At 55.9% G+C, this 27,116-nt stretch overlaps 7 protein-coding genes across 7 annotated transcripts; 4 read left to right on the top strand and 3 right to left on the bottom strand.

The window, feature by feature from the left end:
* Nucleotides 1-553: 553 nt before the first annotated feature.
* On the top strand, nucleotides 554-2,677 carry QBC33DRAFT_605837 (Pro-kumamolisin; the record flags this gene model as incomplete). Its single annotated transcript, XM_060432288.1, has 5 exons — nucleotides 554-1,467; nucleotides 1,530-1,671; nucleotides 1,727-1,820; nucleotides 1,894-2,197; nucleotides 2,323-2,677. 5 exons carry the CDS (start codon nucleotides 554-556, stop codon nucleotides 2,675-2,677), a joined length of 1,809 nt encoding a protein of 602 aa, XP_060285561.1.
* A 967-nt stretch (nucleotides 2,678-3,644) lies between these two features.
* Nucleotides 3,645-4,297, bottom strand: QBC33DRAFT_513561 (uncharacterized protein; the record flags this gene model as incomplete). The annotated part of the gene is made up of 3 exons (XM_060425990.1): nucleotides 3,645-3,704; nucleotides 3,781-3,948; nucleotides 4,028-4,297. The coding sequence occupies 3 exons, from the start codon at nucleotides 4,295-4,297 to the stop codon at nucleotides 3,645-3,647; spliced, it is 498 nt and encodes a 165-aa protein (XP_060285560.1).
* Nucleotides 4,298-4,506: 209 nt separating this feature from the next.
* On the top strand, nucleotides 4,507-5,689 carry QBC33DRAFT_352024 (uncharacterized protein). The gene is made up of 2 exons (XM_060423849.1): nucleotides 4,507-5,111; nucleotides 5,171-5,689. Exons 1-2 carry the CDS (start codon nucleotides 4,620-4,622, stop codon nucleotides 5,510-5,512), a joined length of 834 nt encoding a protein of 277 aa, XP_060285559.1. The 5' UTR covers nucleotides 4,507-4,619; the 3' UTR covers nucleotides 5,513-5,689.
* Nucleotides 5,690-10,737: 5,048 nt separating this feature from the next.
* Nucleotides 10,738-14,218, top strand: QBC33DRAFT_513559 (Metalloenzyme, LuxS/M16 peptidase-like protein; the record flags this gene model as incomplete). Its single annotated transcript, XM_060425989.1, has 4 exons — nucleotides 10,738-11,007; nucleotides 11,082-11,936; nucleotides 11,996-13,631; nucleotides 13,689-14,218. 4 exons carry the CDS (start codon nucleotides 10,738-10,740, stop codon nucleotides 14,216-14,218), a joined length of 3,291 nt encoding a protein of 1,096 aa, XP_060285558.1.
* Nucleotides 14,219-14,576: 358 nt separating this feature from the next.
* QBC33DRAFT_351956 (DNA polymerase family A-domain-containing protein) lies at nucleotides 14,577-18,860 on the bottom strand. The gene is made up of 2 exons (XM_060423848.1): nucleotides 15,549-18,860; nucleotides 14,577-15,150 (listed from the first exon to the last, which is right to left on the bottom strand). The coding sequence occupies exons 1-2, from the start codon at nucleotides 18,680-18,682 to the stop codon at nucleotides 15,030-15,032; spliced, it is 3,255 nt and encodes a 1,084-aa protein (XP_060285557.1). The 5' UTR covers nucleotides 18,683-18,860; the 3' UTR covers nucleotides 14,577-15,029.
* Nucleotides 18,861-19,022: 162 nt separating this feature from the next.
* QBC33DRAFT_533045 (E3 ubiquitin-protein ligase complex slx8-rfp subunit slx8) lies at nucleotides 19,023-20,988 on the top strand. The gene is made up of 3 exons (XM_060427438.1): nucleotides 19,023-19,134; nucleotides 19,204-20,194; nucleotides 20,295-20,988. The coding sequence occupies exons 1-3, from the start codon at nucleotides 19,132-19,134 to the stop codon at nucleotides 20,489-20,491; spliced, it is 1,191 nt and encodes a 396-aa protein (XP_060285556.1). The 5' UTR covers nucleotides 19,023-19,131; the 3' UTR covers nucleotides 20,492-20,988.
* Nucleotides 20,989-21,096: 108 nt separating this feature from the next.
* On the bottom strand, nucleotides 21,097-26,766 carry QBC33DRAFT_351947 (nucleoporin Nup186/Nup192/Nup205). Its single transcript, XM_060423847.1, has 3 exons — nucleotides 26,419-26,766; nucleotides 25,727-26,350; nucleotides 21,097-25,658 (listed from the first exon to the last, which is right to left on the bottom strand). Exons 1-3 carry the CDS (start codon nucleotides 26,600-26,602, stop codon nucleotides 21,325-21,327), a joined length of 5,142 nt encoding a protein of 1,713 aa, XP_060285555.1. The 5' UTR covers nucleotides 26,603-26,766; the 3' UTR covers nucleotides 21,097-21,324.
* Between the last annotated feature and the right edge of the window lie 350 nt (nucleotides 26,767-27,116).

The following is a 27,116-nucleotide window of genomic DNA, read 5'->3' as shown; positions in this document are numbered from 1 at the left end:
ATGCATAATGCTGCAACCACACTTTATGCTCTGCCGAGACGGCTTGCCTTAACGCCCCCAAATAAATGAAAAACAACCAGTACCTTGACTTGGCCCCCGACTGCCCTTGTATATGAAAAGCTGCGGGAGATGAGCCGGACGATTGTAATTGGTTAATCAAGACGTGCCTGGAGCTGGAGTTTAAACGATGCCAACATGATTGAAGCTATCCCCCGCACGCGCACTTAACAATCAGGGCACTTGCCAAGGCAATCATAATTGCAAGCTGTGGAGGATCTGGGCAAGCTCAATGCCTTCCTTACATTGCCTTCTCGGCCACCAGTGGTCGGCCCGATGTATATCAATGAAGACCCCCTCCTCCCAGGGGCGCGCCCATGGCGAGCTTCTTCTCATCCCTGCCGTCTGACCTCTCCCACGACCCATTGAATCGAAGGCGAACCCAGCAGTTGCCATTTGCGGGTCTGGTTGAGGACAGCGCCCAGCGAACCAGCTTGTCTCCGGTCTTCGATACTGGCCTGGGTCTGTTACATTCTCAGCAGCGCCTAAAGTCAACATGCGTTCGTCAACCCTCTTCAGGGCCAGCTTGCTGGCTGGCGCGTCGAGATGGACCGTCGCAAATGGGGCGACCTTGATGTCCAAGACCATAGCACTACCGGCATCTGTCCATATGTTGAACATCCCCGCGGACGACACAACCATGACGCTGCAGGTCGGGCTCAAGCTCCAAAACATCGAAGGGCTGGAGGAGAAGCTCAAGGCAGTATCAACACCGGGGAGCCCTGACTACGGCAAGTACTTGGACGCGGACGAAGTCAACCAGCTGTTCAGTCCCTCAGAAGCCTCCCGGGCTGCTGTCATGGCCTGGCTGAAGGATGCCGGTGTCACTGAATTCGCCGACTTCGGCTGGTACATCAACTTCGCCACGACCGTGTCTAAGGCAAACTCAATGTTGACCTCTTCGTTCAAAAACTTCATGGTTGATGGTGTCGAGAAACTAAGGACTCTCGAGTACTCCGTGCCCGACGAACTGGTGGAGCATATCGACCTGGTCTCTCCCACCACCTTCTTCGGGAGGACAAAGGCACATATGCCCATCAGCAGGGAAGGCTTGCCGCGAGTATTGGGAGTCCGTCAGTCTTCTAACACGTCGCTGAACTGCGCGAGGCTCACGGAGCCGGGCTGCCTGGAGGAGATGTACAACTACGGAGACTACAAGGAGGACGCAACGTCCGGTAGCCGGGTCGGATTCGGCAGCTTCCTGAACCAGTCGGCTATCCAGACCGACTTGACCCTCTATCAAAAGGCCTATGAGCTACCTCTGAACAACTTTTCCGTTGTGCTCATCAATGGGGGAGAGGACCACCAGGACCCGAAGCGCGATTATGGCGAGGCGAATCTTGACTCGCAGTTCATGGCTGCGGTTGCAAAGACCCTACCAATTACCGAGTTCATCACGGCCGGGAAACCGTGAGTACTCCCGATGGTCGCGGCGCTCCGGTCCGAGCGGTTATTAACTGCGACTCTCCCAGGCCTTTCGTCCCGAACCCGGACGTGCCAGACGACGAAAACAATACGAACGAGCCATATCTCGAGTATTACCAATTCTTGATGAACCAGACGAATGCAGATCTTCCACAAGTCATCTCCAATTCATACGGAGACGACGAACAGGTAGGCTGCGTCTTCCCGCGGACCTCTCGCAGACTTTGCTGACAGAATTGTATAGACTGTTCCCAAGGAGTACGCCATCCGCGTCTGCAATCTCATTGGCATGATGGGTCTGAGAGGAATCACAGTCATCGAGTCGTCTGGCGACACGGGTAAGATTCCAGTTTCCCCCATAGACTGCATCTACGTCCCATGACCTGGGCACAGGCTGATTGACCTTCTCAGGCGTCGGTGCACCCTGCCAGTCCAACGACGGCAAGGAAACGCCCGAGTTCACACCCCAGTTCCCCGGAACGTGCCCGTACATCACAGCCGTGGGCGGCACGCAAGGCTACGCCCCCGAGGTTGCCTGGTCCGCGAGCTCGGGCGGCTTCAGCAACTACTTCCCGCAGGCCTGGTACCAGAAGGACGCCGTGGCGAAGTATCTCGACGAGCACATCGAGCCCGAGACCAAGGAGTACTACTCCCAGTATACCAACTTCTCCGGCCGCGGGTTCCCCGACATCTCGGCCCACAGTCTGTCGCCTCCGTAAGTTCTCCACCCGCTTCTCAAACACTGGCAACCTAGCCTGTGTTACCCGCAAGCACACATACAAACCAAACTCGCGCACACGCACAAGCAACACCGCTAACCAAACACAACCCCGCCCCCAGATACCTCTTCTTCGCCGGCGGCGCCGTCGCCTACACGGGCGGCACGTCCGCCGCGGCGCCCGTCGTGGCGGGGCTGATCGGCCTGCTCAACGACGCGCGCCTGCGGGCGGGTCACCCGGCGATGGGGTTCATCAACCCATGGCTGTACGCGGGCGGGCAGGCGGCGCTGACGGACGTGACGGGCGGGCAGGCGCTCGGGTGCACGGGCGTCAACCTGCAGACGGGCTCGCCCATCGACGGGTCCGTCATCCCGTGGGCGAGCTGGAACGGCACCGTGGGGTGGGACCCGGCCACGGGGCTGGGGATGCCGAACCTGGTGGCTATGTTGGAGGGGGCGCTGGCGTTGGTGGAGTAGGGGCGAGGCGAAATGGGTTTGTCTTGGGGGGGCGGGGGTGCTGTTGTCAGAGTAAGGGTCAGTGGTAGATATGAATACCTACAATATCAAGCTTGAAAGAATTGGAACTCGAATAAATTATGTACCCTGAGGGCAAAGCCGCCCTCTAGGGTGTCAAGCCTATCGAACTATTTTCGCGGTGAATAGTGTGTGGTATCAAGTACCCGTTCCGCCATGTTTTTTTCTCGACAGACACCGGTTCCTTTCGGATAAGGCATGGGATACGAATTGCGTTTCAAGTCTACAAACACATAAAGTTATCATGGCAATAGAAGGATAGGCCAAGCGTAATAGAAGGGAAAGTGTTCAAACCAGTTTCCTATCTCTATCCAGAATACAAGCAGCTGGGGGAGGCAGGACATGGAGAGGGTAAATCAAGGGCGAAAAAAAAAGAAGCAAAAAAAGGGATGCCAACGCGGCTCGAACAAAAGAGTTCGGACTCGGTGTCGAGTGTCCTAATCTCTTTGTCGTCGAGCCGGTTGTTGATTTTTGTCGGTTTCGGTGTCGCTCATGACCACTCCGCCACGGGACCACAGTTTGACCTGAACAACATAGCCATGTTGTCGCCTTCTGTGGTCCTTGAGACTTGGTTCCCAACCCTGATATATAAAGTCATTACCAAACTTTACCACCCAACCGGGCAGCCACCCTCCAAGCCACCCACCCATTCCACCGCCTTCTTGAGATTTTCCGTAAGAGTGAAATCTGCAATCAGAGGTTAGGTCCAATTTCGATCACTGGCCAGAAAAATGGAAGCGCCCTGAAGTCATTATCAACCACGCATCGAATACACGCGATTCCTTTACGGAACCTCGAATTTTAACGGATATGTACATGGCTCCCGAGCCACCTGTCTTCTGGCCCAGCTGATCTCCTGTCCGCAACAGCCTTTACCCATCCTGCCTCCCACACAACGGCGCATATATATTTAGAGAGGATACGATGTCACGGGCATCGACTCGAGGTGTTTTCGGTGGTGCTCATTGGCCTGCACATCGGCGTTAGTTGTCGGTCGACTCTGCAGGTAGGATGCCACAAGGCGGTAAGAGGCACGGAATACTCACAAAAGGGAGCCCGCAGTAGTTGCAGGTGCTGATCTCGGGCTTGTCGGTGTTGATGTAGATCTTGGGGTGGCCGGCAGGTCCACCACCACCTTCACACACCACCACCCGCTCGTGAGTCCACCGGACGGGCTGCTGGTGGATGAGCTCTATCGCTGCATATGGTTGCGGCTAGAAGACCCGGATCCGTTAGTCCTTTCGTCTCTCGGCTGCTGTTCCCCTTCCCCATGCGCGCAGGAGCTCTTCATACCTGAAGATCGTAGTTTGTCTGCTCAAACCTCGGCCCTGTCATCGCCTTGGACCGTGGCCGCTGGCTCGGCGCCCAGATGTCGGCGCGGTTCGGGGCCTGCTTCACTTCGGTGGGCGCTGGGCCCTCGGTGACCTGGGGGGCTGTCTCGGCCTTCTTAGCGGGCACGGCGGGGCCGGCTTCCAATTGACGAGCTGTGGTCGCGAAAGCCCTCTGCGAAAGGGCCAATTGGCGAGAGAGCCTCTGCATCGAGCGCAATCTCGATGCGGACATCATGGCGGCGGGCGGTTTGGTGCTTCGTCGAGGTATTTCAGCCCTTCATAAGGAAACGAGTGGATGGGATGTCGTCAAGCTCGATGGGTGTTCTGCCGGTTGATCTACGGCAATTGGCCTTGCGGCTCAACAAAGTTCCGTTCCCGATGCCAGCTGGGCGGGCTCCGGGCACCTAGGGGCAGCTTTTTTTTGGTTTGCTCCACACCCTGGCGCAACCCGACTTTCTATTTTCGAGCCTCGAATATCTTCCTCCCGAACCGTGCTCTAATCGTGAGAGGATAATTTTACGTTGAACAGGTTACACCTGTAGCTACTTCCCAAGATGGCACCAACCATCCAGTCAGGGTTGCCCAACATGGCAGCTCAATCAACACCTAAAACCATGTCCTCCCGCCTGATGACCATGAAGTTCATGCAGCGCGCAGTCGCCTCCGAATCGAACTCGCCAACGACACCAAGGTCGGACAACGAGGGTTCCGCGAAGAGGCGCAAGGTCTCGCACACTTCAGCAAAGTCCTCCCCGATTACGCCGCTGTATGACCAGAAAGCCGTGCAGGCGGCGCTCGAAGAGGAAGACAAGAAACGCCAGGCCGCGATAGAGAGGCGCGCGGCGGAGCTGGGCGACTCGCGATGGGTGCTTGATGCGCACCTCCCCTCGTCGGGGGCCGGCTTGAATTCGCCCCTAAACGTCGTTCAAGTTGGCTTCTCTCAGATCGACTCGACAGCCGCACCAGGAGAGAAGGAAGACACCAAGGAAGAAGCGAAACCAACTCCTACTAACATTTTCCGGCGATTTAACATGAAGAAATCCAAGGCACGTTGAGACGAGTTGTGCTCCAAGTTCCGAGTTGATATACTGATGGATAATACTAGGAACCTGTGTCAATCTCCGAGTCGGACAGCGATAGCTCGGATTCGGAAGACGAGCCAAATGACTCTTCGTCCCCTGCTCCACGAGGCCGAAGTGACGATAAATCTCTAGGATCAAGCGCTGAGAAGAGGAAGCGTTCAGGTTCCGGAGTTTCGAGCAAACGCAGCGAAAAATTAGCCAAGGCACAAGAGCTAGCCGGGAAGCGGCGGAAGAAAGAGATCAAGCTGAACCAACTGACGTCGATTTCCTCGTCAGGTTCTTCGCGGCCCGCGCCCACAAAGTGCTACAGCTGTCAGCAGCCTGGCCATAGGGCCGCTGACTGCCCCCGAAAATCCTCTCGATGATGTCTACGTATGCTTCCAGCCATAGGGGCCCTTCTACTTGGTTCCAAGTTACGTGTTCGCGCCGGCGGGTTGTAGGTTGAACCGCACAGTTCAGTCAGAACGCCATCCGCTTTATCAGCCGCCCCATTCCCGGCGAGAGCGGACCGATTTTAGCTGCCTAGCTTCGGCTATGCCCACCATATGTCAGTCTAGATGGGGAGAGGATGAGTTTTTGTGCTGCCTCGCCTCCTGAGCACAAGAGAGAGTGGGAGCTGGGAGCTCCCACACCGGCCCGGTGGTACCGCCTTCCTCGGTCTGTCTTCCTCACGCCTGTCCAATGTTGAATTCAGTTTGCCGGATTCCCGACATTGCATATGAAACATAGGTCTACGACGACCACCTATCATTTTTGGGGCGAAGGAATCTTCCGTCGAAGAGCCGTTATGATAGTGAGACAAGGCCTCTCTCCACATCAAGGACGGTTAACGACTAGGATTGCGTGTCTGTGTGTGTGCGATCATTCGGGTACTGAGAGTACGCGTGCTCGCCGAGAGTGGATGGATGCGCGCATAAGGGGGCAGGGTGTTATGACGGTGCATGATAACAGGCGGCACAATGGAAACATGTTCCTCGCCCAGTCGTGGTACATATACTCTCCTGTGGTGTATTGTCGGGCGTAGGATCTCATGCCCGTCTACTTTTGATGTACGCGAGGCTCGCATGCTTGCTGTGTTGGTGACACCCCGGAGCCACACTGGTTTGGGCTAGGAAGGGGGAAGGGTGAGAGTTTTCTAGATCTTATATCAGAGCTCTCAGGCAGAAACGGCAAAGCAGCATTCCTGCAGATAGCCGCCGTCCAAAACTCCAACTGCGGGATCAAGCACGGTCGTCCATTCGCCGCGAAAGGGTGCGACGATCGTCGTGCCGTGCCTTTTGAGCCGGGTAAAGACAGCGAACCTGGCTGAAGTTGTGTCTGGGATTTCCAAGACGGCGGTCCGCGGGAGTGTTTGCCTTCCCCTTTTCGGTGCCCCCCCCCCTTAATATAGCCTGCATATAGCTCGGTGTGCAAGTCGAGACTCTCGATTAGGATGTGCCAGTGGGATAATTTCTGCCAAGCAGTTTCGATATTGGCCAGAATTGGGAATGTCGACCTGCAGTGGCTACTCCGGGCACGAATTCCAACCCGAGACCAGATACTCTATATGCTGCAGGACGGTACAGTGAATACGAATCGGGGAAAATCTACGGCAGGCTTCATTCTTCTGGTCCACCCCCTCGGCACCTAGCAGGGCAGACAGGTCGCAATCTGACGTGATGGTCCCATAATTAATTTTCTCTTTTTCAATTTTTTTTGGCTGCAACTTCCAGATCGTCTACCTTGCATGAACCACCGGTAATAATGGTAGGCTGCAACCGCCGCATGTTTTCGAATATGTCAGCAGCGGGGGGGACAGGAGGGGGACAGGAGATACAGAAAGGAGAACATGACCGTGCGAAGGACCTAGATCAGCCGAGTTGAGAAATCAGATCTGGGCCGGCAGTGGTTCGGCTCCTCCGCATCACATGGCAGCAAGGACCCCGGGAGATCGGACAAATTTGGCATATGCCCATGTACATACATACATACGTACACATGTCGCATGGAAACACACGAGTAGGCCTATCCAACGGGTCGCAGGGAGCGGCCATCATGTGCAGGGTATTTCGACGGCCCGCTGACGACCAAACGAGACAGCACCAAGGGACCAAGGGAGGGCGATACATATGTAGAGCCAAAGCCGGGTGGTGCCGGATCGCGGCACCAAATAACAAATCAATTAAAGCATGCAATGATCCTGAGACCGGAGTACAGACTTTGCAAGACGTTGTGCGCCCCCGATCCTTCTTGGTTCCGCGGTCCAACGGCTATTGCGAACTGCAGGCTGTAGACTACTGACCTGTCCTTATTGCACCAAATATGCTTTCAGGGCCGTGTCTGTGTTCCAGGGGAAGGATGACACCTACTGCTTTTGATTCGGCCGAGCCGATCACACTTATAAATGTCGTATTGGGGCAGGTTCTGGTGCAATTATTTATTTTCCTTTGGAGTGATAATGGGTGAAACTGGGGAAGGGGGTGGGGAAGATTTTACTAACCAACGCCACGGGCCGAATTATCAAATCTTCTAGAAGCGGGCAAGAAGGATAGGTATATCAGCAAGCATATCTATATCCTAGTCAAGTAAGAAGTGGGCTGCCACGGAAACACGCCCTCGGATGAAAGCATATATCAGACACAAACCAATGGTCCAATTCTGGACGATGATGCATGTGACAGACATACTGGTGAAGCGGCGACGACCGTCCTTGTCTGCACAAAACGACGTCCGGGAACACAGCCAAGCATGTGGAGGCGGCCAATTGGGCGATCTCGTCACTGATAAACCAGAAATGCCGGATGTTCTTCAAAGAATCCGGCCGCTTTCGCGTCAACGAGGGGCAGGGGCAGGGGTGCAGCGAAGCTGGGTGCAGAATACGGATTGCTGTCTCTCAACATGCAAGATCTCAGAATTCGCCTTCCCGCCTCAGTGTCTGCTGTTTGGGAGGGATGGCAGCATGCCATATGCCACACAGCTGCATACGTAACATACGATGACTGAGTCAGGTCTTTGCAGTTGGACCTGGGCAGGCTCTAGAAGATCTCCCCTTGAGTCGAGCGAAACAACCAGTGGCGCGGCGAATCCAGGAATGATGGCAAGACGGCGCGACCCATCGCAAGTACAAGGTAGGTTAGCTCATAATCAATTGCAGATTGCAAAGTAAATTAATCGTAGGGTGTAGTGGTACTTACATAGTACACGGCTATCCCGTGCGTATTCATGCCTCTTCGGGAACTGCCAGCCAATCCCTGGCTGATGGTATCCAACCCCTAGCCGCTAGACGGTGGCGCCGTGGTTTATTCATCCATTAATCGACCACTTACCTCATGGGCCTGCCCCATGGGCCCAAGTCCCAAACGCGCGGGCTGCCTGTTTCCACCATCCACAGACAAGAGCTGGCATAAAAAAGAAAAGGAACCAAAAGATAAGGAGGGGAAAAAAGGAAAAAAGAGAAAAGGATCATCGTGGTTCGCCGCATCTCATCTCGTCTCAGCTCATCGCCTTCTTCTAACATTAGGTAGGTACCTAAACCTTGGATGCCTTCCGTTTCGTGTGGGGTGCGTGAGGATATGCGCCTCCGAGAAGCGGTAGGCAATGGAAGCTGTAGTTGCCGCGCGCATGTAGGATGTTACGTAGGTGACGATGTATGCGGGTAGGATGCACCGTCGTCACGCTTCTTGCGACTCTCTCTGGTCCTCTCGACCGCCTTCCATGCTTGGGATTGTCCTTGGGGGACCGGCCCATGGTCCAATCGACGACTGAGACTGGCCTCCATTCTACGGCCCTTCGTTCCTTCCTCCTCCAAGACCTCCCTTCTTGCTCACGGCTGCCAAGTCTTACCCACTGTCTACCTCTACCACCTCCCGTCTACATGGAAGGTTAGGTTAGGTAGGTAGGTAGGTAGGTTAGGTAGGTAGAACAGGCTCGTCGACCGTCGTTGGTCGCTCACCGCTTATCATGGTTCGTTCCTTCCTGCCTGATCCACGGTTGGCATCCATCTGCTTTGATTTTACCCCGGAGCCCTTACCCGCCCAGAAATGCCAAAATCCATTGCTGCCAACCGACATGGATTTGTCTCAGACTCTCGGCCCTGAAAGAGTAGAATCTACCCCGAGCTTGTATGCCATCCGGCCTGCAACCTGCAACCTGTAGCCGAGACAAGACATCAGCGATAGTAACCTATCTTCTGTCTGCCGGTGCGGCACGCTGGGGGCGGGCTACCTTAGTCACATAGTCCACCTAAGCATCTCGCAACCACCCCGGTCACCTGGCTTTGACTCTGGTCACCGCTCTCTCATCGCCCATCAGACTCGGGACTCTCCCCATCTTCAACCTCGTTCAACGACGGCTTCTTTGCTCCTGCGGCGTCTGCATCATCTAGCGTACCGCGTTCCTCTCGGGTTGAGATCGCCTCTCAAACTTGACATCTGGTGCTCATAAACCCGGGATCCGGGATCTGGGCCCGCTTGCCAACCACTGAGAACGGCCAGGCACGCCTTGTTAGAAATCGTGCAACACGCAACACCCCGGAAGGCAGGAAGTCGATTACGTTGCCAGTAAAAAAGCAGCTTCATGGTAAGTGCTTGTCAACCTTCTTTGCCTACCGGTGGTTAGTAGTTGGTTGCATTGCCACTGTCTAGACCGCGGGAGGGTTCTTGAGAGTCTCAGTTTTTCGAGAAGCTTACCTAGGTCATATATGTACCCATTTCGTCGTTTCTTTGGCTGAAGTGCCAGCCCGTCATCCACTCGCTCCATTTTTTATTTTTTGCCCTCTAATGCGTACACCCCACAAACCCTTGCAAAGTCGCCTCTGTGTCTCTGGGTCTGCTATTGTCCCAATGGCCTACCCCCTGCTTTCCAAACATCGTTCTATCCTCTACCCGTCAATACTGATTGTTGTATTATAGCAAAGGATCAGACGGGCCACCTACTTTTACCTCCCAGTGATTGATTTCCCCTTTCGACACTTCTCCCGCAATCTTTCAGGCTTATTCAGGGACCCCAGTGCAGCCTTGTCGGCTAGTCACAGCTTGGACATCCAGGTCCTCAACGCTCCGCCAAAAGTCGAGTGCTGGGGTATAAGTAGATGCTCGCGCCTCGGTCTGGCTTCTGGGCACTCATCAGTAGCTACGAGCCTAAGTGCTTCTTCGCTGTTTCCGCTCTTGCCTGGCGCCACCCGCAACGCCACCCACGACATCTACGCCGTCTCACTCTCCCTTGTGAACTGTACTGCCACGGCGCCTGGGTCCTCCGCCAGCCCCCCAGGAAGTACCATCGACGGTCGATAGGTTGCAGCAGTGCGACTCGAGGCGCAACTGCCACATCGGAATTGCACACTGACTCCAACCCGCTGGTAACCTTGCCTAGCACCGCGGTAGCGTCTCCACACTCTGCACAGACCCGGCCACCTTCTCGCGGCTCGCTATATCACTTCGGACGACCGCTAAAGACTGCTGCTGCCCCTCACTGGTCGTGGTTTCACTCGCCTCCGGTCAGCCCTCGCTCAGTGTCTTTGATATCTCACGTCGGCACAGGCAGTTTCATCCTCCCACTTAGTAATAAGCCACCTACCTCTTCACCCCAAGGAAGCCGCCAATTCTCATCAACAATGCCTCCCTCGCAAGCAAAACCATCCGCCCCGGCGGGTAGACCGACGCGCGAGCCGGCGGCCACGCGCAAGGTCGAGCGCGTGACAGATCGCCTAGAGAAGCCGTCGTTGGACAACCGGACTTACCGAGTTATCCGCCTTAAAAATCAGCTTGAGGTTCTCCTTGTCCATGATCCAGAGACAGACAAGGCGAGCGCTGCCATCGATGTCAATGTAGGGAGCTTCAGCGACGAGGAAGTCATGCCTGGCATGGCCCACGCTGTCGAGCACGTATGTAATCTTAATTCTTCTCCACACCCCATCAGCTGTCTTGACTACTATGTACTGACATCACTTGACTCCAGCTGCTCTTCATGGGCACCAAGAAATACCCAGTGGAAAATGATTACGCACAGTATCTTTCAGCCCACTCAGGCAGCTCAAATGCTTACACCGGATCGACATCTACTAATTACTACTTCGAGGTAGCAGCAAAGCCTGGGAATGATGAGGAGCCGTCGGCTGAGAATCCGTCTGCCCTCTATGGTGCCCTAGATCGCTTCGCGCAGTTCTTCGTCGAGCCACTGTTCCTGGCTAGCACCCTAGACCGTGAGCTTCGCGCCGTTGACTCGGAGAACAAGAAGAATCTCCAAAGCGATCAGTGGCGGTTGCATCAGCTTGAAAAGTCTCTGTCAAACCCAAAGCATCCCTACTGCCACTTCTCGACTGGTAATCTTGAAGTTTTGAAGACCCTTCCGGAAGTTCAAGGAGTGAACGTACGGGACAAGTTTATCGAGTTTTACGAGAAGCATTACTCTGCCAACCGAATGAAGCTTTGCGTCTTGGGGAGGGAACCGCTAGACGTCCTCGAGTCTTGGGTCTCGGAGTTCTTTTCCGATGTCAAGGACAAGGACCTTACGCCGAACCGCTGGACCGATGAAGTGCCTTTCAACAAGGAACAACTTGGTATCGAGTGCTTTGCAAAGCCTGTCATGGACTCCCGAGAGCTCAACCTCAACTTCCCCTTCCTTGACGAGGAGTACAGTTTCGAGTCGCAGCCGAGCCGTTATATCAGCCATCTGATCGGCCACGAGGGGCCGGGGAGCATTATGGCCTACATTAAGTCCAAGGGCTGGGCCAACGGCCTGAGCGCTGGTGCGTACCCGGTCTGCCCAGGGACTCCCGGGATTTTCGACTGTCAAATCCGATTGACAGAAGAGGTGAGAGCTCCGGATCACGGTATTTCCCTTTTTTTCTGGAACTAACCAGTCTTGGACAGGGTTTGAAAAATTACAGGGAGATCGTCAAGGTCTTCTTCCAGTATGTCGCACTGCTCAGAGAGACGCCCCCCCAGGAGTGGATATTTGAGGAGCAGAAGGGCATGGCCGAGGTGGATTTCAAGTTCAAACAGAAGACGCCAGCAAGCCGATTCACTAGTAAGATCAGTTCGGTGATGCAAAAGCCTCTGCCGCGCGAGTGGCTATTGAGCGGCAGTAGCAGGCTGCGCAAATTCGACTCCAAGTTGATCCGCGACGGCATCGAATGCCTCCGGCCAGACAACTTCCGCATGACCATTGTTTCGCGGGATTTCCCTGGGAAATGGGACCGGAAGGAGAAGTGGTATGGCACCGAGCACACTTACGCAAATTTCCCAGCCGATTTTGTGGACGAGGTTAGGAAAGCCGCAAGCCTGCCCGCAAAGGAGCGCATCCCCAAGCTCCACTTGCCACACAGGAACCAGTTCATCCCGACCCAACTCGAAGTCGAAAAGAAGGAGGTGAAGGAACCGACTCTGGCGCCCCGGATGATCCGCAACGATGGCCTGGCCCGAACATGGTATAAGAAGGACGATACGTTCTGGGTCCCCAAAGCAAACCTGATCGTGAGCTGCAAGAGCCCAATCATCTTCGCCTCGGCGGAGAACTCGGTCAAGGCCAGGCTCTTTACCGACTTGGTCAGGGATGCGCTCGAGGAGTACTCGTACGACGCAGAACTCGCTGGCTTGCAGTATACCGTGGCGCTCGACTCTCGCGGCCTGTTCATCGAGGTCTCGGGGTACAATGACAAGCTGCCCGTCCTCCTCGAACAGGTGCTGATTACTATGCGCGATCTCGATATCCGCGATGATCGGTTTGATATTATCAAGGAGCGCCTGAGCCGGTCATACAGCAACTGGGAGCTTCAGCAACCCTTCACACAAATCGGCGATTACACCACCTGGCTGACATCGGAACACGACCACGTCGTCGAGGAGTTGGTGGCTGAGCTGCCCGATATCAAGGTCGAGGCTGTTAGGCATTTTAGTAAGGAGTTGCTGTCGCAGATGCATATGGAGGTTTACGTCCACGGGAACCTATACAAAGAAGACGCACTGAAGCTTACGGACATGATCGAGTCTACCCTCAAACCCCGGGCTCTGCCCCGAACCCAGTGGCCAATCCAGCGCTCGCTTCTTTTCCCGCCGGCGTCCAACTACCTGTGGAGAAAGACGCTCAAGGACCCCGAGAACGTCAACCACTGCATCGAATATTGGCTCTATATTGGCGATAAGTCGGACCGCAATGTGCGCGCGAAGACGCTTCTTTTGGACCAAGTTCTACACGAACCAGCATTTGACCAGTTGCGGACCAAGGAGCAGCTCGGGTACGTTGTATTCTCAGGCGTCCGAGCCGGGTCCACGACGTATGGCTTCAGGTTCATCATCCAGAGCGAGAAGACTGCCGAGTATCTGGATTGCCGGATCGAATCATTCCTTACGTCCTTCGCCGAGACACTGGACAAGATGGAGGAGAGCGACTTTGAGAACCAAAAGCGCAGCTTGATCGTCAAGCGGCTAGAGAAGCCCAAGTACCTGGACCAGGAGACTAACAGGCATTGGAACCAGATTCATAGCGAGTATTACGACTTCGAGTCGGGTAAGTTCCAGAGTCTCCTCCCTGTTCCACCTTGCATTTGCTAATACACTTTGATAGCGCAACAAGATGCGGCTCATATCAAGCCGCTAACGAAGGCCGATATGATCGAGTTCTTCAAGCAATACATCCACCCCAGCTCCGCCGTCCGCGCCAAGCTGGCCGTCTATCTGGTGGCGCAGGCGAAGAGTGATGTCTCAACCAAGCAGATCTCCGAGCTGGTGAAGACGCTCGAGTTGGACTCGGAAGCATCGGCACAGGCGGCGACGGATCTACAGGCCCGGTTGAGCGCCGCAGGTCACGATGAGGCCAAGGAGATCGACGGCCTGAAGAACTATCTTCTCCACGACCTGAAGGTGGCCGAAAACAAGATTGATGCGGCTGTTGAAACCTGGAAGAAGTTGCATACGCAGGCCAGCAAGGCTAGTGAGATTGAAGGCACCGGGGAGCAGGCGCCTCCATCCTCGAATGGTACTACTCCGTTAATCGTCGAGGACGTTCGCAGCTTCAAGGCCGGATTGGTTGCGAGCGCCGGAGCCCAGCCGGCAAAGGACCTTACCGAGTACGAAGACTTCGATCCGAAGCTCTAAGTTGGCGTGGTTTGGAGGACTCGCCACATCAGCGGGGTGGATTTTGGTACTGGCGGGCGCATGTTGTATTGGTTTATTTTCCAATTAAAAAAAGGAGACAGGAAATGGGACAGACTTGGAACTGTAGAAGCAACGAGGAGCAAGAATCCGAGAAAGAAATCGGGCTAAAAACACCACGAATAGACTTTGACTGGGTTGGCTGTGGAGAAGAGGGATGCATCATCACAACTAATTATCCAGACCTATACCTTGGCAACCAAAAAAAACCGAATAGATAGACAGTACCTAATAGAAGACTCGGCCGATTCTCATACACTCCCATCCATAGCCTGTGGCATGTTGGCTGATTCTGCTATTTAAAGCAGCTCCAGCTCCATGAACCATGAGCATGGGAATGAAAGTGGCCTTGACTGAGGTCGATTAACCAGGGCATCCCAGCATACCTGGCAGTTGGTTCTTGGGAATAATGTGAACAGGCGACATCCAATTGACCGGTTCGGAAATTACAACAGAATTACGATGGTCCATTATATATGTAGACATACACCGAACTGGACTGTGAGGACCCTGCCACCCGACCTCTACAGGCTCCTGGGTGATGTACACGATATGAACACTCAGAATATCCGACCCGACATATAGCCTTAAAAGAACACCAGCCAGCCAGAGTCCGCCTCCCATATCATACCCCCATATGTTGTTACAGAAGAAGAGCAGATATGTACAGGTAATTAATTCAACATCTCCTCGCCCCTGAATGGACGGAGTGTCATTTTTTTTTTTTGCACATTCACCGACCCACACCCCCCCGTCAAGGTATACAAAGGAGAAAGACGATCAGTCGTACAATACAGTCCTCAAGATGGGAGTGATGCAAACCCCGCCCCAAATCACAAGGTCGAGGACCCAACATCACAGCCTCGAGGGAGCCGTCCCCGTCCCCGTCCCCGTGCCGGTCCGGCTGCCCGCCCTGGACCCGTACTTATCCCACGACCACTTCGCGCCGGCGTTGGACCCCCTGGGCGGGCGGGCGGCCCCGAGGGCCTCGGTGACGGACATGGGCTCGCGCTCCGTCGGCATCAGGCGCGCCTGCGAGTGGTACGGCAGGACGGCCGCCGCGCCGCCCTTGAGCCGCCTGGCCGCCGCCGCCGCGGCGGTCGTCGTCGACCCGGCAGGGGACGATGGGGCGGGCTTCCTGGTCTCCTTGAGGATGTCGCGGAGCTCGCGCTCGTCGGCCGTGATCTGCGCCCTGATGAACCTCGCGTCGTTCTCCGGCGTGGCGCCCGAGGACTCGCGCAGCTGCTGCATGACGGGGGTGCGGGGCCGGTACTCGACGTCCTCGGGGCGGGGCGCGCGGGCCGCCGGGTCAGGGACGATGGCCGGGTCGAGACCCGCCTGGGCGGCGCCCATGGCCAGCAGGGCGGTGATGTCGAGGCTCTCGCCCGGCGGGATCGGGACAGGGTTGCTGGGCGTGACGCAGTCCATGTCGACCTCCTTGCGCAGGACCGGGTCGATGTCGACGGCCGAGAAGAAGGCGCAGCTCTGGGGGAGGTCGTCGATGCCGACCTGCTGGGCGAACATGGCGCGCGTCCAGACGTTGGCCACCTGCAGGGCCATGGCGGCGCGGTACTTGTCCTCCTCCCGGACGAGGTAGCGGATCTCGTCGTGCACCGTGATGGCCAGCCTGGCTGTGATGTTGAAGCGCCGCGTCAGGTAGTCCATGCTGACGATGAGCAGGTGCAGGTAGTCGACGCCGCTGGACTGGATCGCCCAGTTGATGCGCGACGTGAGGTAGCCGCCCTTGCTGATGAAGCGGCCCATCAGCGCCTCGGTGATGCCCGCGCCGAGGACGGGGGTGCGCGGCCGCTCCTGCTCGGCGAACATTTCGAGCTTGTTGAAGACGAAGCTCTCGGTGCCTCCGCGCCAGAACGGCCGCTTGTGGAGCGCCCTCCTGTTCGTCTTCGTCCCCTTGGTAGTGGAGTAGAGCTTCGACGCGATTTCGAGCGTCTGCCGCTCGCTCAAGCTGGGGTTGAACTGCCTCAGAAGCTGCGCGGCAAACCTCAGCCCGGCGCCGTAGATCCTCCCGTAGTTGAACACCTTGGCGTCGTTTCGCGTGATGCCCAGGATCGACGCCGTCCGGCTGTGCAGGTCCGTTCCGGCCGCCTTCGTGCCCTCAAGGGTCATGAAGCCGATGGCGTTGCCGCCATGCATCTTGAACGTGGAATCCCCGACGACGGAGGCAATCCAGAGCTCCTCGGAGTCGACGTCGGCCCCGACGAAGACGTATCCCGGAGGTGCTTTCACCATGGCCTTAAGCTCCGAGCCAACGCGGTTCTTTTTGGCATTGGATGCCGTGAGCCACGTGTTTTCGACGGCACGACGCGTGATTGTGCCCATCGGGATGACTTGCGGGAGGATGAAGCCTTTGGTTGGCGAGTCGCCGTCACCCGGCTGCTTGGTTTCCGGCGCCGCTGTGCCGCGATTGAGGTCATCCTCGTAGACGACGAGCTGCGACGTGATTCTGTGCCGGGCACTGATCCAGTAAGAGCACGAGGCATTCATTTCGAGAGCCTCCTTCGCGTACGGGTACTCTGAGGAAAGAACCCCGCTCTCGAAGTAGGCGAGGTAGCCCTTAGCCATCGGATTAGCGCAACGAGCAGTCGGGCCGTCCTTGTGTGGGAGCTTGTAGTAGGCATGGGCTCGATCTTCCTTGAGAGCTACGACAGTCTCTTCGTTGAAGTCGCACTTGACCATCTGCCGCTCTGTGTACTTTGAGGCCTGGGCCAGGGGAACACGGAATGTCCAGCCATATTTGTCCGACCAGAAGAGCGGATGGCCATCCCAGGACAACCTGAGTAGCAGAGGTGCTATTCTCGTTCGGACTGAAACGTTGATTGGCGCATCGTTCTTTGGGAACAGGTCTCTGTACCATTGCGGCATGCCTGGTTTCTTCTGCCTCGCCGCAGGCCGTGGCGGGTCCCCTTTCTTCTTGCCTTTCACCATCTTGATCTCTTGGCCGCTCCAGTCTAGCTGCATCATCCAGGGGTCATTACTCCACTTGTCCTGATCGGCCTTGATTTCCAAGGCCTTCTCCGTCAACGACACCAACCGGCTCTGCACCCCGTCAGAGAGTCTGTGATAGGTCGCCTCGGCGTTGGCAATATACGAGTCCCAAGACCTGTCGACCGGCAAGATCACGGACGAGAGGTGCCGAAGGGCGGCAAAGCTGACGGGATGAGGGCAGACCTCGAGGAAATTTGGGAAGATAATCTGGTATATCCGATGGGTGATGGCCACGTCGGCGGCGCAGTAGTCCAGGAGCTCGTCCAGTTTCCCGAGCACGCCCTCCCTGTCCAGGTCGCCAAATGCATTCCGAATTTCCTTGTCAATTGTGACGTTGAGGTGGAATTTTGCGACATCCCTCAACGAGTTGATTGAGCTCCTCTCCACCCACAGCTCCTCTTCTTCATGACTGAGAGGGCTGTTGTTGAGGAGCTCGGTCAACTCGACGCTGGTCGTCTCCTTGGCGATCTTGTCCCGCAGCTCTCGGTTCTTCTTGTGCTTCATCCACGTCGGCCGCTGTTGGGAGCACATTCCATTCACCGCAACGTGGAGGGACATGGTGTCCAGGAAGGAATTCCTCGTCTGTTTGACGTCATACTCCTCCAGGATCCTAGCACGATCGTAGCCGACATTATGTCCGACAATTACCCTGTCTTGTGTGGGATCCCCGAGGGGGATCAGCTGCCGCTCGTTTTCCGTCTCCCCCAACAGCCACGGCGAGAGCCAGGCATACCAGGCATCGGGGCCGGCGGCGCATGCCATGACCGCAAATGGATGCTCCTTCCACATAACCTCGGTGTCGAAGGTGAGCATGTTGGTGTCTGGTGCCTCAAGAGCCTCTGTTCTCCCATCCGGGTAGTATTTGGTCCAACCGCTCCGGCGCACCCATTTCCGCGGCTTCGGCGGCGCGTTTGCACGCGCAAACTGTTTTGCGTACGTCAGGACTGGCTCCGAGGAATCGACGCCTAGTTTGTAGAAGTGCTCGTCCAAGGTCTCGCCGACGAGGGGAGGCAGATCGAATGCGACAGGTGCAGAGGTGTCGTCGGTCTTCCCAAGCAGATCATGGCGTCGCAGGTGATCGCGGGCCAGCTCGACGAGTTCCGGTGCTGGTGGGGAGTTATTGCCGCGAGGGAAGAGCTGGGAATACAGGTGTGAGCTGAGCTGCTGGACACCAATCTCGTTATACCGTGCTTCTGAGGGGACCCCAAGGCCGGTGGTGCGATCATGCTCGGAGGAGGCGGCTGGTTGGCCGGCGACTGTAGACTGCCATCTGACACGAACAGGCGCCAACCATGGTCGCAACGAGTGCCGGGCGACCCGGTGTTGTCTTGCGAGTCGCACGGAGCTTAAGATCGTGGTGGATGGTGGTCTTCCGCCAGGACCATGAATCAGGCTAAGCATTTCGAGGGATGAGATGACGACAGTTCGTAGTTCATGTTTGGCGATTGGTTATGCCGAAGCTTCCCTACATTTGGCTAACGTCTGTCTATTAGCTCTGGTTGTAAGACGAGCTGGTATAGTATTTACTTGTATCTGTCGCAAGAAGTCGGATTAAGTCCTGAGCAAGTTGAAAACAGGGGGGGTGCGTTTGCACAATCCGTGGCAGCTGGCAGCGAGCTGGTATGCATCCATCCAATCAGGTGACTGGTGTTGTCGTCAAACAAAAAGTGGCGAGGGATCACATGACCACATCTCCATCAGGTCGAGATTGGCCAGAAAGCAATTCGCCACAGACTCCCGGCGTTAACTTCCTCACTTGCCTGCTTTGTGCACTTTGTGCAGGCGGCTGCTGTGGAAGACAATGGCAGAATATGGGTTCTTTGCCAGCATCTTAGACAATATCCTATTTGATGGTAAAACCCCCTAGCTTGCTGGCTTTGTACTGTACATATGGAATTTCCCTAACAAGCGGCGTCTTGAAGGCAGAGCTCGATCCCCCATACGTCTTTGGTATATACCCACCTCTGCCGCCGTTGCCAACGCCGCCACAGCGACGCGATAGATCAATACTCCAGCAGCCGTTATTGCCTCGAGCTCCGCACCTTTCTCGGCCTCCGCAGCGCTTGCCTCTCAACTCGCCGCCACTTTCCTCGTTACACACTCGCCCCGGCGTCCCGTCTACCGGAAGAGGCCAATATCCGCTTCCGGATCCGTCGAGTCGCCTCCACTACGACCCACCAAGTGCGACTCCACTGTCCTCCCGTCCATCTCCAAGCCTAGACACCCGGAGAGACAACAGTCGACCTTCAACTTTTCAGACCCTACCTACCCTGCCAACCACACCAAACGGGCCTCGCTCAAGCCAAGGTGACAATTTACTCAACCGGCCCACTTGGGACTTTATCTTCCTAACAGAGGCTGGCATCGCGCCACCGAGAGATCCAGAGAGCGACTACTTTCAAGCCCTTGTGGACGGCACTTTCTCCTCACCTTCAATCCCGCCGCAGAGCCCCCACTCGGAGCAATATTTTTCCACGTCGGCTGAGTCTTCGCCTGGGCCATCTGGAAGCTCGATAATCCCCGATATCTCTCGTCACCGGGAACCAACCACTATGCCGACCACACGAGAGCGCAAGAGGCGCTCCTCTGATGTGATCGAAGTCGCGAGCCCCTCCACAAGTGATCCAGCCCCAAAGAGAAGGCGCTCCCCCGGGGGGACTGCTCGAGCGCCCGAAGAAGGCGGGCAGCGGCAGGCCAAGCGACCTCGAGCCAGCGCCGCCAAGCTCGAGAGCGAATTTGACGACGACTTGTTCTTCGACCGGGATGAGGAGGACATTATCAACTTGGAGGACGCAGACGAACGCCCCAGGGAAAAGAGCGAACCCGAGGTGGACCGTCATAGCATTAAACTCGGCACTTTCCAGTGTGTGATTTGCATGGACGATGCCACGGGCTTGACGGTCACTCATTGTGGTTAGTGCACTCAATATACATTCAATCCCACTACACTTCCTGCAATCATGGCCCGAGGGGTTGGAGAAACACACAGGCCTTAGCTAACACTCTCATCCAGGGCACCTCTTCTGCTCCGAATGCCTGCATTCTTCGCTCCACATCGATTTGACGAAGAAGATATGCCCCATATGTCGGCAAAAGCTCGACGCACGGCCTGTATCTGGGAAGTTCTCGACTAGGGCAAAGGGATTCTGGCCACTCGAGCTGAAGCTGATGACGGCAAAGAGGAGCGGCAAGCGCCCTGCTGCTCGCTGACACCCCCGTCTTCAAACCTAGAGCCCTCCCGGGCTTTAGCTTCCCTTTGGACCCGGCCATATCTGTTGGCCGATGAGATTCCATTTCCAACTCTCCAACAATATTCAGGGAGAAACGTTGTCGCCTACGGATCCGGACAGCTGGGTCTGGGTGGGGGGGACGCTGACGGAAAGGGAGGAGGAGTGAGAGAAACATTGCCCATAGCGCGGGGCTTTATTTCAAAACATGGTCTCGAGCTAATTTCGTTTTTGGGGGATTTCCCCCCTCTGGGTATTGGATGGGACGGCAGGCTTTTGGGATGGCCCCATAAGAGGTTTCCCTTCAAGTTAGATACCCCCATTGCATGCATGCGTAACGAGGTGGACTTTGGCATTTGACTGGCGTTTGCATTGTGTCGTCCCTGGTGGGAAAAGGGGCATAGCATAGATTTGGCAGTTAGGCGAATGGTTCCCCTTTCTGGGTCTGGACCAACCCAATTAGAAATCTGAAGAACATGGTTTCTGAATTACCTCGATGTCCCGTGAATGACCTTCTTTTATTTTATCCCTTGATTTGATTTGCTTCTTTGCTCCGCCTCTGGATAGAGCAAAAATCACACATGAAGTCTATCCCACCACTCCCCCTGAGCCAGGATGGGTGCGCCAGAAACTCCTCACTCAGCACCCTCCGCAACAAGACATGAGCATCGTCGGCCTGCTCGAGAAAAATACCCTTTTTGTTCCAGTCTCTCCGTGATACCCCTTCAGTGGAACAGAGTCGGCGTTCCCCTCGGCTTCTCGGAGGGTGTCTGTTCTAATTCGAACTACACGCCGAGTCGCAGGTTAGACTCGGCCTCAGGTCCAGATATATGGGTCAAGAAGTGACAGGGGGGTAATGAAAAAGGAGGGAGAGGGGAGAAAGGAAAGTGAGGGGAAGGGGAAGGAAGGGAGGGGGAAAAAATAAAACCAAAAAAAACTCACCTCCAAGAACCCAGTCGCGGTGATGAGAGCCATAAATGCCTCCGCAAGCTCCTCAGTGCGATCCTCCAGCTCGGCTCGCACCTGGGCAGCGGCGGCGGTGGTGGCGGTGGTGGCGGTGGAGTTGGGCGGCGGCTGCGGGGTCCCTATCCCCGCGCTGCGCTTGAGGGTGTGCACGACCAGGGGCCTGTGCTGGGTGAGGAAGCGGCGGCCCTGCGGCACGCTGTGGCTGCCCCTGCCGAGGACGGCGGCGGCGACGACGCGGGCGACGCGGACGAGGAGGCCGTAGTGCCGCCCCAGCGCGGCCGCGTCGGCTGGGTCCATCTCCAGCTCCGGGTCGACGGCGAACAGGCGCGACAGCTCGACGGCGCGGAAAAGGTTGGCGTGCAGCACGTGCTTGGCCCCCGGCCGGCTCTGGCAGAGCTGCAGGAGGAGCGACAGCTTGGCGTTGGTGTAGTGCTCTGCCGGGGTGTTGCCTGTCTTGATTATCTCCAGCCACTCGTGGAGGAGCGTTTTGAGGCTGTCGACCAGGATTCCAATAAAGTTCAGCCGGTTCAGCGTCTCGACAACACCCGTACCGTCCTCGCTCCTCTCTAGATTCACCAGTGCCCCCAGCAGAATCATGGCTGCTGTTTGGCAGCCCGTGTCGCCGCCGAACGCATCGTCGCAAATGACATTGAGGAGCTTCTCGCCGTAGACCTGGATCGCCTTCATCGCCTTCTGCCGGTCCGGACGGAAGGCCTCGCCGCGGTTGACGACCCCCGTGAGATATCGGTAGCAGATGCTGTAGTATACCAACCTCAGTTCGGCATCGCCTGCCCACCTTCCAATGGCGCTCAGGCATATCTGGAACAACTGGAACAACTTGTCGCTGATAGGTGTGCCTTTGGCTAGGGCCCCCTTGTCGGGGCTAGAGGGCCCGCCCTCGAGAGAGAAGTCAGTCTTGAAGAGAAGGACATTGGCAAGCTTCGCCAACTCGAGTGCTTCTGGATGGCCGTCCGCGCTCAAAGTGTCTAGACTCGGCAGGATGGTTTGGAGGGCTTGCTGAAGAAACGAGGCCTTGTCTGTGCCCTTGAAGTCATTCGTCTCAACCATGACCAATACCAGCCTTGTCCAGGCCTGGAGGGCCTTCCGCCTTCGAGCGGCGATTACCTTGACACGATTAGAGTATACGAGATACTCCAATAGCAAAGCTTCTTCCTTTTCCATAGCCGCCAGGTCGCTTTCGGAGACCACCAGGCCGGCGTTCCTCGACTCATTCTGCTTCAGCAGTAGGACCTCTCGAACTTTGGCGATATCGTATAGCACAATGTGATCCGACTCTTCCACGCAAGCCCTCAGGTCAAGATCTTTGAGATAGGTGAATTCGGGCGGCGGGATTTCCCATTGGCCGTCCATGTCCATGAAGTCGTATAAATCGAACGCGTTAGGCGTTCCAATGGGTTCGTTTTCGTCTCCCTTGACCTGTCCGGCGAGAAGGGCACCCAAGAGCTCCCGCTTGAAGGTGGGCATTCGGCTCTGAGATACGCTACATAGTTCCATGCCTATGTATTCAAAGGCCATTGTTCTTATCGAGAGGAAGTCGAGATAGGCCAGGGAGGAGTCGGCGAGGAGAAACGCGGCACTGCCCGACTCCTGGCCGTCCCATCTCAGATGTGGCTGTATCAAAACCTTGCCGAGGAGCAGATGGAAAGGAAACTTGAGCGGCCTCAGCTCGTCCATAACAATGGCCGAGGAAAGGGGGGAATTCCATAGAATCTGGAGGATGCGTAACGCTTTTGACTTTAGCGCAACCAACCAACCCCGGATTCCGTCTTCTTCATTTTCCAAGTAGGGCACTTCGATCACCAGGTTGACAAGAACGTGGAATAAGGATTCTTGTAAGCCAAACGCACTCTCGGGGTCGACGGTGAGTCCACTGGCTCCGCCTTGAAAGCCGAGAAGATGCACGATGAAAGGCTGATCGGGGCTGGCTTTGAGACATTCATAGAGGAAGTCGAGGATGAAAATCTTTACCATGTAGTTCGGCGTGTCCGCTCCGCGGACAAAGTCAATCGTCATCCCCAGCTCGGACGAAAGAGAATGCGCCATGGCCTCTGCTACGCCTTCGGATTCGAGAGCTATGATAGCTTTATTTCGATGGCCATGCCGCCGAGACTCGGGATTCCAAGCGGCGATGATCTTCGGGGATGTTAAGATCTTCTCCAGTAGCTTCAAGCAGGCAAGAGTCAGGGACGGATAGCCAATGCCGCAAAACCGGCCCAAGTCAACCACGAGTCCCAGGTGATTCATCAAGGCATCCTCGAAGGAGGCATAGGCCGCGTTAGCAACGGGCTGCCGTTCTTGCCCGGCCTGTAGCTTGATGATGGGCCGCACAAGATCGAGGTATGTGGTTTGCAGCTCGAGGACTCTAGTTATAACTTCCACGCTTCGAAGGATTCCGAGTATGAGCGTAGAGTCCGGGGCCGACTTCCCTACTTCGGCCGGGTTCTGGTGGATTGTGCTGAAGAGGGCTTCCATGACCTTATCGTTGAACATCCATTCCATGACACGGCCGAAGGGATGAAGGCGGACATATGTGGCCAGATCGGTGGTCGATATTGCTGTGTCAATGGCGATATTGCTCTCGTTGCCGATGATGATCAAGTCCTCGTTGAACGTCAACAGGCAATTCAGGGCAAAATCCAGACAACTGAGCCGCAGCGTTCTAAGCTGGGCCGTATCCTGTATGTCTTTGGACCTATTCCCGAAGACGTGTCCGAGCACGTAGTCGACATACAGCTCGATGCCAGGGGCCCGAAGCGAGGAACCCAGGTCCTCGGGGAAGGGCAGCGTGTCATTCAGCGGATCGCATCCCTCGACCGGTGTGGTGAGGGTTATCAGCAACTGAGTGAAGGCATTCGGCTCTTCAAAGCCTTCACCGATCTCCTGGAAGATGGCTTCCATATGCAACTTAGGGCTGCTCTGGTTCAGCCCGAGGTTGCTGCTCTTGTGAGCGCTCGGCTGCACGGCATAGCCTCCGGTTATCCAGGAATCAACACACCGCCACATGATCTGGCCCTCCTCCGGGGTCATACGAGCAAGCAAGGCCTGGAGCGTGTAGAACACGCAGGCCCTGAGGCGGGCAGGTATCGTGCTGCTGGCAAGCTGGTACAGGACCTCGACCAGGTTGAAATTAGGGTCGCGCAACAACATCTGCCTCGCAGTTTCGCTCTTTGCCGAGAGCTTCGTCATCAGCCGCAGATAGCACTCGAGCATCATGGCCGACTCGGGCTCTGTCTCTGCCTGTTCGCTGGTAGGCTTCCCTCCACGATAAACGTTGGACTGCGTAGGACTTGGACGCTCGCGGATTTTGTTCGTGAAAAAGACCAGCTCCTTGAAGATCTGACCCCAGGTGAGAGACTGAGTGCGTCTCATCTTCCCCGACGAGTGATGGCCCTCATCCAGAAGGAACTCGTGCGCTGCAGTTGCACACTCCTCGTCATCTGAGAGAGCCTGGAGCATGTCACAGAAGGCGCTCACGAGGGGTGTGGAGGCTCTCCTGGATGCCCAGTGCAAGAATCCTGCTAGATTGCTGTCGGGATCAGACCAGAAGGCATCGGCAGAATCCGGCCTGCCCTCGTACGAGTAGGCAATAATGATGAGGAACCTCTCCAAATCCAAGTCCTGTTCGTGGGTTTGGCTAAGCTGCCGCTGTTCATCCTCTTCCACCCGCAGTTTCCGCAAGACGTCCGGAAGATTCGATATGAACGCGTCGATGAAGACTTCGAGCTGGACCATGAGTCTTTTCTGGAAGAACTCGGAGAATGGAACAGGATCCGATGCCAGAGGGGGTGACTTGCGCTGCAGCCATTGTCGCATGCCGGAGCGGGCAGGATCTTGCCAGTCAGGGGCTTTGCAATCAGCAGCGACGGAAAGCATAAAATCGAATGCCCCGTACTTCAGGGATTCCATGAATTGCTTTGATCGTTCCATGTCCTCCTCGTCCAGGTCAACCCCTTGCACAGGGGAGCCGATCGGGTCGTCGAGGTACCATCCACTGTACTCGGCAATCCACCAAGCTCGTACGGCTGCACCGAGGTATACGAGCGACCAGGATCCATCATCCTTGCAGATGAGCTTGTTCAGCGTGCGAGCCTGTCCGAGATCGCCAACGCCCTCTGTCGACCCAAACACACTGATAAAGGTGCCAAGGGCGGGAAATAGATGGACTGGGTTGTTACTCATTAGCCCATCTCTTGACTGGATACCTCCACTTCTTTGCGCCGAGCTTGCTTACCGAGTAAATGGTCATATCTGTCAATCCTCTTGACCCCCTCGAAGAAGCCCTCGAAGTCCTTTACGCCGGCCTCGTGTTTTTCTATCGCAGAGCACATTATCACGGCTAGCAGTTCGTGCTGTTGAACAAGACTAACGCGGGAGAATTCGATTGCTTCTTGGAACTCGGGGGGGACGGCTGGCTGGGTTTGATACATGAGATTTGTTGTGGCCACCTTCTCCGTGATCCTCTGCAGCCATACCCTAATGTCTTGCAGAGCCGCCATGCATCTCGGAACGATCTTCTTTTCCGCGCTGGGTGCCTGGCCGCCAGGAACCGCAGCGCCATAGATGTTCTCTGTGACGAAGACTCCAAAGAAGTCTTGGACTTCGGGTTCGAGCTCGACGTCATTTGCCAGTTGGATGCACAGTCGCATGCAATCCAGCAGGTACTTTCGTTGCTGGTGGAACCGTATGATGCCGCGCTCGAACAACGAATGGCCGAGGAGTTCCGTGGTTCCCTGTGCTTCGAGGAGGAGTTTGGCAGTCTCGATTTCGTCTAGGTCCACCTCATCCGCGACCTTCAATGTGCTGTCCACAAAGTCTTGGTTGATCGAGTACTCCTCATCTGCCACAGTTATCTTCCCTGAGCCGCGCCGCGTCTGGTTAGCATCTGTTCGGCGGGCGATGGAGTGAGCTGAGAAGGCCACACACCTGATTGTACGGCAGCCCGGTGTTTCGAGTCTCTCGCGGGCTTATCAAGAAGTTTTCTAAAAGCATCGGCATGCGCAAGCAGGGACCGCTCAAGGAACTGGACATTTTCAAAGCGGTATTCGGAGGCCGGGAGGAGCTCCTTATGTAGAGCCTCGAGCGACTCCAGCGTGCCAGGTTCGGACATGGTCGGCGATGAAAACCTCAGCGCATCGTGGGAGAGCTGCAACTGATGCTGTGCCGCATATATGCGAGGCTGGGGAGTGATGTGGAACGTTGGAGGGCTGGCGGCAGCTCTAGAGACAAGGCAGCTATGCGAGTTTTTGGTCGCTGTTGAGGACTTCAGACGCGAGTTCAAGCTTCTACAGGCGTCCCGCGCTTGGAGCTAGGAGATCCACAGGTACCTAGGTACTTCCATCTAGCGGGGCAAAATATGGGGAAATTGTTCTTCCGTTCCGGAGTAAGGCCCACCTTCGAGAAGATACCTATTCATCCCTTGTCCGAAATCCCCAATGTCACAAATTCATCCCAAGCAACACCGTTAGAAAGCAAGAAAACAAAGGGATGAAATCCCATACGATCACGTTTAAACTACCCATTGCTGTGGAGACAATTGTGAGTTTCAAATTAGGAGGAATGAGTAAATACTTCGGTAGAGTTCGGGACTGTGTGTACAAGTACCTAGGATTCGGACCTCTTGG

Source organism: Phialemonium atrogriseum (genome assembly GCF_030411735.1).
Source record: "Phialemonium atrogriseum strain 8032-3 unplaced genomic scaffold QBC33scaffold_7, whole genome shotgun sequence".
Classification (NCBI taxonomy): Eukaryota; Fungi; Ascomycota; class Sordariomycetes; order Cephalothecales; family Cephalothecaceae; genus Phialemonium; species Phialemonium atrogriseum.
This window is presented reverse-complemented; position numbering and strand designations above follow the sequence as displayed.

Excerpts from the sequence above, each read along its gene's own strand:
- QBC33DRAFT_351956 (XM_060423848.1), bottom strand. The coding sequence starts at position 18,682 with ATGCTTAGCCTGATTCATGGTCCTGGCGGAAGACCACCATCCACCACG. Across the intron at positions 15,151-15,548 it reads CCCCGCCCCGAGGACGTCGA|CGGCTCCCTCGAGGCTGTGA; the intron begins GTACCGGCCCCG and ends CGGGGACGGGGA.
- QBC33DRAFT_351947 (XM_060423847.1), bottom strand. The coding sequence starts at position 26,602 with ATGTCCGAACCTGGCACGCTGGAGTCGCTCGAGGCTCTACATAAGGAG. Across the intron at positions 26,351-26,418 it reads CCGGGCTGCCGTACAATCAG|GGAAGATAACTGTGGCAGAT; the intron begins GTGTGTGGCCTT and ends GGCGCGGCTCAG. Across the intron at positions 25,659-25,726 it reads CAGATATGACCATTTACTCG|TCCATCTATTTCCCGCCCTT; the intron begins GTAAGCAAGCTC and ends GTAACAACCCAG.
- QBC33DRAFT_352024 (XM_060423849.1), top strand. The coding sequence starts at position 4,620 with ATGGCACCAACCATCCAGTCAGGGTTGCCCAACATGGCAGCTCAATCA. Across the intron at positions 5,112-5,170 it reads TTAACATGAAGAAATCCAAG|GAACCTGTGTCAATCTCCGA; the intron begins GCACGTTGAGAC and ends GGATAATACTAG.
- QBC33DRAFT_533045 (XM_060427438.1), top strand. Across the intron at positions 20,195-20,294 it reads CTTGACGGTCACTCATTGTG|GGCACCTCTTCTGCTCCGAA; the intron begins GTTAGTGCACTC and ends ACTCTCATCCAG.